Genomic DNA, 11,323 nt, shown 5'->3' on the forward strand with positions numbered 1-11,323 from the left:
AGTCTGCAGGAGCAGTTTGGTACCCACTTTTTAATTTGGGATTTAAAGGATTGCAAGGATGACATTTCTTTGATTCCTACCGGAATTTGTTGCCAGATTTTGTAACCGATGAAGGATAAAGTTTCTGTACCATAGTAAACTGATTTAGCATTACGGCCAGTAAATTCTCGATTATTTCTTAGATTGTATTTTGGATTATAAACAGGAAAAATATCTTGCATTATTTCTGGAGCCATGTCGTTTTTTATTTTGTACATCTCAGTTGCAAGAGATTGTAGGTTTTGTTGGTGTACCGTAACAGAGCTGTCCTTATGAAGGAGGTCTGCGAAGGAAGAAGAACTGTCGCTATAGACTATCCGCAGTGCATTTTCATGTATTCGATTAATACGATTGTTTAGAGCTCTGTTGTGAAACATCCAAACTAGAGGGCAGTAATTAAATTGCAAAATTACGAAGGAATTCATTAATAGTTTCTTCTTATTAAAGTTCATAAAAGATGTCATCCTTGTAAGCGCATTTAGTTTCTGACTCGCTTTTGCACAGAGTTTAGACACATGCAGATCAAATTTAAGTTTGTTATCGATAATGACTCCAAGTAGGCGTCTATGAGTGCTGCCTTTTATTACTGAGTTGCCTATCTGTGTACTTAATATTTCATTATTGCTTAAAAGCAAATGACACTTGTCTTCATTTGCTTTCATTGCATTATTGTCAAACCATGTAAACACTTTTTCAGACATGTTTTGAAGTTTAGTAACGACTTACTTTGAGTCATTACCGATAACATATGGTGTTGTGTCGGCTGCATAGCTCGCAAATTCAATGTCATTAAAATCAAATTCAACTGAGAAAAGATCGCAGATAAATATGTTAAAAAGTAACGGGCCTAGAATAGATCCTTGCGGAACGCCAAACAATAATTCAAGCCATGAGCTATACGAATTTTTTATCTTTACTCTTTGAAATCTTCCACTCACATAACTCATAATTAGGCGTAGGGAATACATGTCAAACCCATATGCATGAAGTTTTGCGATCAGTAAATCATGTAGGAGACAGTCAAATGCTTTAGATAAATCAGTCAGAAGGGCTCCACATGCTTTACCTTCATCAACAGTCTTTTTCCATTTTTCAAGCATAACAGTGAGACAGTGCTGAGCACTGTAGCCTTTCCTAAATCCACACTGAAACTTACTTAAGTATCGGTTAAATAATTTTCAATCTGACGATACAGACATCTCTCAAAGATTTTTGAAAGGTTACTAAGAATGCTTATAGGTCTGTAGTTTGATTTGTCAGATCTGTCTTTTTCTTTAAAAAGTGGTGTCACATCTGCCCTTTTCAAAAATTCTGGGTATTTACACAGATCAATTGCAGAGTTAACAGAGAAATGTAAAATTTCTAAATACTGATCTTCGTTTTCCTTAATTATTTTTGTTGGTATATCGGTTTCTTGGCATGCCTTATGAATATTCAAATTTCGAATCTCTCTCCTGATTTCAGCTTTTTCTACATGATTGAAGGAAAAACCAGGATTGTAATTACCAATGTTTTTTTTTATATTCAGTATACTTGGATGGTTTTCATATTGTTTAATAGCCTTCAAAACAGGGTCATCTACGTTTGAGCAAATTACAAGGATTGTGTCAGATATTGTAAGATCCAGATTTTTTACAATATTCGTGAAGGAAGTGTTGAAAATGTTTGCAACCTTTTCATCATCCGATATGATTTCTTCTTTTTCTATCAGTATTATAATTTGGGTCGATGGTCCTTTATCAGACAAGAAAGGTTTTATAGTTTTCGAAATAGTGTGACACAAATATTTCTTTGTTGATTAAAAGCTAATCTATTTTCTTCTGTTCTATTTTTTAAGTATTTATTTCTAAGCCTACTTCTTTTCATAACAGACTTATGCAGGGTCCTATTCATGAACGGTGATTGGTTTGCTCTTACGTATTTTTTTTTTTAATGGCGCAATTTTGTTAAGGACTGATTTTGCACATTCATGAAAGTTTTCTAACTCATCATCTATCTTTTTTTTCGATTTTTCTATATTTTGAAGTCGACATGTTAGCTCATAACAAAAACGTTCATTTAAAAAGTTTTTGTAATTCCTATATTTGATGATATGAGATTTTTGTTTCTGAAAATATATTTTCATTACAGTGATGGCCATTTTATGGAAATCAGAGAGACCTGTTTCCAATGTGCTGGTGTTTTGGAAATAGTTATATCGATTTGTGAGAAAAAGATCAATACACGATGGGTTATAATGGTTTTTAAAGCATGTGGGGCCCTTCGCGAGGCACTTAAGGTTGTAGAGTTCAGCAGATTCTGTCATGCTATTTTCGTTAATTTCCGCATTAAAATCTCCTAACAGTAATATGTTGTCATAATTTGCGGACAAAACATCAAGACCGTCACCAATATTTTTTAGATGTTCAGATATAGCATTTTTGTGGTGGTTGTATGAGCAACAGAGCAGCCACTTTTTTTTCGCAGTTTTAGTTCGACAAAAAATCCTTCAAAATTGTCCGTATTAGTACTAGTTGGATGCAACTGTTTTGATGGAATATCTTGACGTACATATAAGAGAATACCTCCACCTTTACTATTACGATCCAGACGAAAAGGCTTTGTGTAACCGTCAATTTTAAATTGAGCGGTAGGAAAAGAGCTATCAGTTTTAGTTTCAGAGATTAAAAGAACATCAAGGTTTCCATCAATTGCATCAACTAGACAGTCGAATTTATTTCGTACGGAATTAATGTTAATTTGTCCAAGAATAATCCTATTTAAGTTTTGTAGACGTAAGTTTTTTAAGCAGGAAGAGAACGATATATCATTTTCTATCGTTTCTAGAGTTTTATTTATATTAAATGGTGCAATTGCATTAGGAAGAGTTGCTTCTTTTTTGTTAGATATTTTTGCGGGGATACTATTGCTCAAACAAACCGATAGGTAAAAGTTTTGTAAGTATTCTACGCAAACTATCCTCCTCCAAGGTTCCAGTGAACACTTCTTCATTTCTAAATGCATTTTAAGGCCATGTTTCTAATGCAAAGGGGGATGCTTTTAATCCGTTCTCTCAGCAAGATGCCCTAGAGATTCTTGAGTATCTCATACCAGAGTTGTCCTTAGCCTTTCCTTTCTTTGGTAGATTATTCAACACTCGTGTGAAAATCTGCACTACTTGTAGCGCTTGCAATAATATTAGCACCTCTGAGCAAGTAAGTCCATTTCTTCAACTGCCCTTGACATCGACTGTACAATATTCAATAGATAACTTTTTGGAGAGCGAAGAATTGTCAGGTGTCAACTCGTACTTCTGTCACTACTGCAATTGTTACCAAACTGCAACAGTTGAAAAAGAGGTCACAGAGTGCAGTTCAATTTTCGTTCTGCAATTAAAGCGCTTTGCCTATAACAAAGGTCTTGTGTCTAAGGTTTGTTCTCCTGTCACATCTTACCCGGGCACCGTTTCTATACCTATCACTGTAGAAAGTGAAGTCTCTTGTCGCAAGCACCATAACTTAAGGGCTGTAATTAACCACTCCGGAAATTTGAACAATGGACATTACACTACTGTTGCTTATAACCAAGTGCATGGTAAGTGGTTTCATTGCAACGACAGAGCAGTGGTCCCTTGCAAACAAAGCTTGCTCAATGGTGTACAACCTCACATCCTTTTCCTTGAAGAGGTTAGGTAAATTGCAGTCAGCACCACAACTTCCGGCTTATGTCAGCAAGGGGGGTTGACTACTTTAGAGGAGCAAAACCTCTAGAATTTAAATTTTAAGACTTAACTCTCGCGATTTCCATCCAAGAATTTTGAAAAAAAAACACGTTATGACATCACTTGATTGTACAAATATTTTACACCAAGCGGAGAAAGACATATAACATAGTTGATTATTTTGAACTTTTTTTTCCACGCAAGGCACGCCTGCAATTTCGGCCAATCGTTAATGAGAATTTTTGATGATTCAACAAAAACAAAGAAATATTACATTATGAAGAAACATTTTTTAAAACAACATGGCAAACTTGGATGTAGTTGTAAGAATTAGAAAAGAAATGAGGATAGAAATAGTTTTAATGCAGTTGCGAGCTCTAAATAACATGTAGAGAATGTCGATAACCAGTTGTCATTACAACAAGAACAACTTGTTGAAAATGCGAACATCAATTTGGGTAAAGATAAATGAAATTAGAAAGCTTCCAATGATTTGGTGTATGAAAGATAAAAAGTATCAAGACAATAATGCGAAGAAATTGGCGTGCCAATGATTATGAGATTACAAGACAGCAGGCTGTGTTGATGGAACTGGTCTAACGACCTATATACATGAGCTTTGCAAAAAACCTTTACTGGTAAGTCTAGCTAGATGTTGAGTTGATATTTTTAATAGTTCTTAAAGTCGTAACCTTGCTTTGCATTTTTTCATATCAATTTTATATTTTATAGTTGAAAGGATAAGGAATACTTGGAAGAATATTAAAGATTACATGCTAGATTAAACTAGAAAAAGTGACAAAATCAGGCTCCAAAGCAACTTTGAATTTCTATCTGATGATTCTGATTCCACTTCCAGTTCAACCTCAACATTAAACATTGTGTTTCAAGCACCCTCATATAACCAAAATGGTTAAACTAGCCCAACTGAATTTACTCAAGTTACGCCAACATACAGGGAGTGTTTTAGTTTGCAAACGAAAATTTCGAGAAATAAATGAGGTTGATAAAGAGTTGCTTTCCTTACTAAAAGCTTCTGATGAAAAGATTAATGAAGTTTCAATTTCAAACCCAAAAAAGGAAGGATATTTTGTGCGAAATTGAAAAAGTCTTGTGCAATTTCAAGTGAGAAAAAATTCAGTAGGACCGGTTATATTCGTAGAGTTTTTAAGTTTTGTTGTTTTCAGTGTTAATTAGGTAATATATATATACTAGTCGTAACATCTGGGTTCAAGAAAGCATACACGAATGATAGAAACCTGGGCACTACCTTGCCTTGAAACGCTTTGAAGATAAAATTGCGTTTCTAAATCTGTGCGCACATTCAGTTTAAACATCGGTTTCTATGACAACTACAAGACTGAACAATAAAAATTAAAAAATAAATAAATAAAAACGACCCTCAAACGGCCCTACCGAAGCAATATATAAGACTGAGAATGGGCATAAAATGACCTCTTACAACAGAAACAAGACCTAGCAACACCATTCAAAATACTGCTTTTTTATTGAATCAAATAAATATTTCATCATGCAGACTAACGATCTCTTCAGTTCAAGCGAATTTGACGCTAGCAACGGAAATGGTGAGTAACATTTACCTACTTTACAACATTTGATACTCCTAGCTAATAGAGAATGCTTGCTAAAGCATGGCCCGCTACCACGAGGAATTATTGATTAGTCCATACCCGGACGGGGCTGAAAATTCTGATGACGGTAGTAATCAACTGACGATCTCGCAATTTAGCTAGTATCTACAACTTAACAACCAATATCACCAATGTTATTGGATTATTAACAAAAAACCGAACATATGATAACCACAAAGTCACATGTTCAAAAAACGGAAACATGTAATTCTTACAACTACATCCAAGTTTGCCATGTTGTTTTAAAAAATGTTTCTTCATAATGTAATATTTCTTTGTTTTTGTTGAATCATCAAAAATTCTCATTAACGATTGGCCGAAATTGCAAGCGTGCCTTGCGTGGAAAAAAAAGTTCAAAATAATCAACTATGTTATGTGTCTTTCTCCGCTTGGTGTAAAATATTTGTACAATCAAATGATGTCATAACGTGTTTTTTTTTCAAAATTCTTGGATGGAAATCGCGCTTTACTTTAAGCTCAATTAGCACAAAAAATATGTCTGGAAAAAATACTTTTGCTAACAATCTGTAGCCTTAAGGCAAACGTTATATTTATATGAAAATACCCTATATACCGATATATCAAATGTTCTATATAATGGAACTATGGGTAGCAAAATGCTCTTTATAATTGCGAAGGCTGGAGGAATTTTGGTTTATATCTTTTATGTCTATCATACAATTACAACAGTTCTGTATCTACCAAACTTTTTTGATTTTGGTTACACAAATAAATTCTAAGATACTTATATCAGAAAATGAGCCTCAGATTTTGTAAATTCTGTACTAAATGCGCACTAACTAGATTTTGAAATAATATACGCGCGTAAGTTAGTACGAATAAGGTAGGTATACTTAAATGAGATTACTACGCTATTAGAAATGACGATAGTCCCATTCATGTCAGTACAATATGGTCAAGAAAATATCACTTGTCATTTATTTTTCCAGGTTCTTATACTAAGATTCTTCACAGATTTCAGGCTTTTCAGGCACTCCTTTTTAATTCCAAGCTATGCGAAAGGTTTTCCAGGCTTAGTGGTAACCCAAACCTTAAGAATAGTGCTTTAGCAGTTTTATCTACATTTTCAAATAAGTTATTTTCATGGCGTGATTCACTACTGAATTCGATTCCTCCATTATTGACCCAACGTCCAAAAAGTCCAGGTCCATAGGCCCACTATGTCGCAATCGGAACTGCAAGAATTTTGTGCATACGTCCACTTAAAGAAATAATATAAAGGTTAATTCAATGAAATACATAGATAATACCCAAGGTATACTACAGTTTTAGATCCTAACAAAATCATTAAACATTTAAAAATTTGGTAGGCTCCTCTTCGTTGGTGCACTCGACCCCACCCTGTTTTAGCCATCGGCCAAATAGCAGATAACTCATGGAGCCAGAATGTTAAATCCTGTACTCCAAAAATTTAGTATAACGTGAAACTAAAAAGACAAAGTCAGAGATAAATTTTTTATTTTTGAATACTTCTATTAGTAACAGTAACAATAATATACTTGCAAAACATCTCAAATTATTGCTATGAATTATTTCTAGACTATCAATATAGTAGAATAATAGAATTGAAGAATTGTCCAAGAATCTACAAGGTGCTACATATTTACAAAAAATACAGACCACTATTTTTTCCAGCATGCCTGCTTTTGGACACTTTGTGACTTTTCCTGTATAACAGAAATCTCTTAAAAGTAAAATCAGATTCTAAAATGCGCAGAAAATGATAAAAACAATGACTTTTATTAATCACTATTCAATGTTTGCTGAGACTAAAATGTATAAATATTTAAATAAATTAAAAACTATAGTGTTAAAATAATTAATTACCGTTCTCTTCTATACTTCTTTCTTTAGGCTCAGTGAAATCAAGGAGGGATAAGAAACATGAAGCTCTGAATATTAGTGCTTCCAACTGTTTATTGCAAAGAAATTATCCAGATTGAAGCCAAAAGAAATATTTTCTTTAAGAATTATCTGTGTCCCCAAAAAGAGTAGGGTATGAAGCTTTATATGCATCGCGTCATCCTATGAATCCATTCTTTTTGAATCTATCTATAACACCCGTACGTTTTTTTTAATATAGAAAAAGCACAGAAGCAATGGACATTCGGTTAAAATAAACATAAAGAATGAAATAAAACGGTAGGCAAATAAGATGGTCAAAATGTGCAACTGCCGTATGCGGACGCAACGGACCAACACATTTTCAACTTGAACTTTCCGTTCATGAGTTAATACGTGAGGTAATTGCCAAGTGTGTATGTAATGTAAAAAAATTAGCAATGATTATGAGATAACAAGACAGCAGGCTGTGTTGATGGAACTGGTCTAACGACCTATATACATGAGCTTTGCAAAAAACCTTTACTGGTAAGTCTAGCTAGATGTTGAGTTGATATTTTTAATAGTTCTTAAAGTCGTAACCTTGCTTTGCATTTTTTCATATCAATTTTATATTTTATAGTTGAAAGGATAAGGAATACTTGGAAGAATATTAAAGATTACATGCTAGATTAAACTAGAAAAAGTGACAAAATCAGGCTCCAAAGCAACTTTGAATTTCTATCTGATGATTCTGATTCCACTTCCAGTTCAACCTCAACATTAAACATTGTGTTTCAAGCACCCTCATATAACCAAAATGGTTAAACTAGCCCAACTGAATTTACTCAAGTTACGCCAACATACAGGGAGTGTTTTAGTTTGCAAACGAAAATTTCGAGAAATAAATGAGGTTGATAAAGAGTTGCTTTCCTCACTAAAAGCTTCTGATGAAAAGATTAATGAAGTTTCAATTTCAAACCCAAAAAAGGAAGGATATTTTGTGCGAAATTGAAAAAGTCTTGTGCAATTTCAAGTGAGAAAAAATTCAGTAGGACCGGTTATATTCGTAGAGTTTTTAAGTTTTGTTGTTTTCAGTGTTAATTAGGTAATATATATATATACTAGTCGTATCATCTGGGTTCAAGAAAGCATACACGAATGATAGAAACCTGGGCACTACCTTGCCTTGAAACGCTTTGAAGATAAAATTGCGTTTCTAAATCTGTGCGCACATTCACTTTAAACATCGGTTTCTATGACAACTACAAGACTGAACAATAAAAATTAAAAAATAAATAAATAAAAACGACCCTCAAACGGCCCTACCGAAGCAATATATAAGACTGAGAATGGGCATAAAATGACCTCTTACAACAGAAACAAGACCTAGCAACACCATTCAAAATATTGCTTTTTTATTGAATCAAATAAATATTTCATCATGCAGACTAACGATCTCTTCAGTTCAAGCGAATTTGACGCTAGCAACGGAAATGGTGAGTAACATTTACCTACTTTACAACATTTGATACTCCTAGCTAATAGAGAATGCTTGCTAAAGCATGGCCCGCTAAAATTAGCAAAGGCGCTATTCTCGTGGTAATCCCTTACATGTTTCCGTTTTTTGAACATGTGACTTTGTGGTTATCATATGTTCGGTTTTTTGTTAATAATCCAATAACATTGGTGATATTGGTTGTTAAGTTGTAGATACTAGCTAAATTGCGAGATCGTCAGTTGATTACTACCGTCATCAGAATTTTCAGCCCCGTCCGGGTATGGACTAATCAATAATTCCTCGTGGTAGCGGGCCATGCTTTAGCAAGCATTCTCTATTAGCTAGGAGTATCAAATGTTGTAAAGTAGGTAAATGTTACTCACCATTTCCGTTGCTAGCGTCAAATTCGCTTGAACTGAAGAGATCGTTAGTCTGCATGATGAAATATTTATTTGATTCAATAAAAAAGCAGTATTTTGAATGGTGTTGCTAGGTCTTGTTTCTGTTGTAAGAGGTCATTTTATGCCCATTCTCAGTCTTATATATTGCTTCGGTAGGGCCGTTTAAGGGTCGTTTTTATTTATTTATTGTTCAGTCTTGTAGTTGTCATAGAAACCGATGTTTAAACTGAATGTGCGCACAGATTTAGAAACGCAATTTTATCTTCAAAGCGTTTCAAGGCAAGGTAGTGCCCAGGTTTCTATCATTCGTGTATGCTTTCTTGAACCCAGATGATATGCCTATCATTTATTACACAGGATTCCTGTCGTTATTATCAGTATTTCATCATTGCATCCAAAGTCGTTTCCAGTGCTAGGAATATTTATTTGTAATCTATATTAGCCTTGTATGAAAAGTTAAATTCTAGCCATATGGTTCAGTGTATAAGTTGTATGTTCAGGAACCCTTTTATGGGTCGTAATTGTGTAATTTATTGATTGATTTACTTAAAGTGGATGAGTGTAGTTGTCATAGAAATCAGAGTTTTTTAGTCAAACCGAATGTGAGTGCAGATGGAAGATTTTGTCATGTTATGGAAACGAGATTTTTTCTTCGTATCGTTTCACAGTAAGGTAGTGCCAAGGTTGTAACAGTTAACTTCTGCACCCAGTTATCTCTGCTTACACAGTTATCAAATATTATATATACACATGCACGTATTATTTTCATTTTTACGCATATGTGAGTTTGTTATTAAGTTTTTGGTCATATAGTTACTTGATTTTGTGTGTATTAATTAGTTTGTAAATTAATTTTACAACCCATTCCACAGGCTATGATATATATTTGGATATCGGACTAACAAATAAAACACACTTCGTACTTCGTACACTTCAATAAACTTTGTCTAACGTTAAGATTGCAGTTTATAAAATTGTTTACTTGTTGTTGTATACTTTCTTGCGCTTTTAAAGCGATTTGTAGTAGTATTTGAGCTATGACATCATCATGACGTCATTTCTAAAAATAAACCATCAAAAATTGATACATTTTTTCTTTTACCAATGTTCTATCTACTGTGAAAATTTTAAGTTCTTACCATGCTTCAATCTGGAGTTATTGATTTTTAAAGATAGAAATTGTAAAACATTCCCATACATGACCCCCGTCTTTGTGCCGTGTTTTGTTGCGAAATTGGCCGAAAAACGCAACAAAAAAGGGCTATACTATCTATCATAAAAATAACAATAACTAGAGAATGGCTTGGAGTTAAAAGTTGCGCGACCCCTCGTTGAAACCGTATTAAAATGTAGAAAATGGTGCATACGGCTAGAACGTCGAACGGCGCATAGAAAAATTTGACCTGAACACCTTACTGAAAGGTATGGGACCTAAAAATTTGGCATACAGGTGTCTAATAGATAGATATTGAAGCTCAATAAGTATTATAGCCATGCAATGACATGCTGGGTGGATAGCTATATGTGAGAAACAATAATTAAACTGTGAATACTCGTTTCATAAAATTTATGTTTTATTTGAAAAGAAAATTTCCAAATAATATGTCGCAAATATCTTTACTTATATAATCATGAAGAAAATATAAGCTTTTTTCACTGCAGAATTGAAAATTATGTAATCAAGGACGCAAGTGAAAAAAAAAAACTTTCCCGACTTAATATTGCAGATTATGTTTAAATATGTATAAAACTGCTTTTTATTGCGATGGAGTAAAACAAAGCTTTCTTTTAAGATGAGAAAGCCGTGCAAGTACAACAATCGCTCAACTAATTAACCGCCTAAGATTTCAATCTTATTAAACGCTAAGCAGAAAAGATAGATTCACACTTTTATAGTTCTTGGCATGACTCGGTTGAGATTTGTGTCCAAGACCTTCAGCAACGCTCTACCAGGAGGCTACCAGTCCGTTGTAAAATATAAATAAATATATTTAGATCAAGGTGAAAAAAGCTTTTTGTCGCTAAGTAAAAAAATGTCATCTAAATAATTAATATTTTTTTATCTGACTTACGTATTTATCAATTATGCTACATACTTGCTCACAATAGCTACTATTTGTATTAATACAATGGTAATCTATGTCTTTGATCTAAATATCAAAAAATAAGCTTAATGAGAATTTTTTTT

General features: G+C 33.6%; 1 protein-coding gene across 1 annotated transcript; it reads right to left on the minus strand.

Moving 5' to 3' along the window:
• Positions 1-1,195: 1,195 nt before the first annotated feature.
• On the minus strand, positions 1,196-2,344 carry LOC130630024 (uncharacterized). Its single transcript, XM_057443421.1, has 2 exons — positions 1,957-2,344; positions 1,196-1,773 (listed from the first exon to the last, which is right to left on the minus strand). Exons 1-2 carry the CDS (start codon positions 2,342-2,344, stop codon positions 1,196-1,198), a joined length of 966 nt encoding a protein of 321 aa, XP_057299404.1.
• Positions 2,345-11,323: the final 8,979 nt, after the last annotated feature.

The sequence above is a fragment of the Hydractinia symbiolongicarpus genome, chromosome 2 (genome assembly GCF_029227915.1).
Source record: "Hydractinia symbiolongicarpus strain clone_291-10 chromosome 2, HSymV2.1, whole genome shotgun sequence".
In the NCBI taxonomy this organism is placed as follows: domain Eukaryota; kingdom Metazoa; phylum Cnidaria; class Hydrozoa; order Anthoathecata; family Hydractiniidae; genus Hydractinia; species Hydractinia symbiolongicarpus.

What these genes read in the sequence shown, in the direction of transcription:
- LOC130630024 (XM_057443421.1), bottom strand. Translation starts at nt 2,344, where the DNA reads ATGACAGAATCTGCTGAACTCTACAACCTTAAGTGCCTCGCGAAGGGC. An exon ending in GCCATTAAAAAAAAAAATAC is followed by an intron (nt 1,774 to 1,956) that starts GTAAGAGCAAAC and finishes TGTCTGATAAAG; the next exon opens with GACCATCGACCCAAATTATA.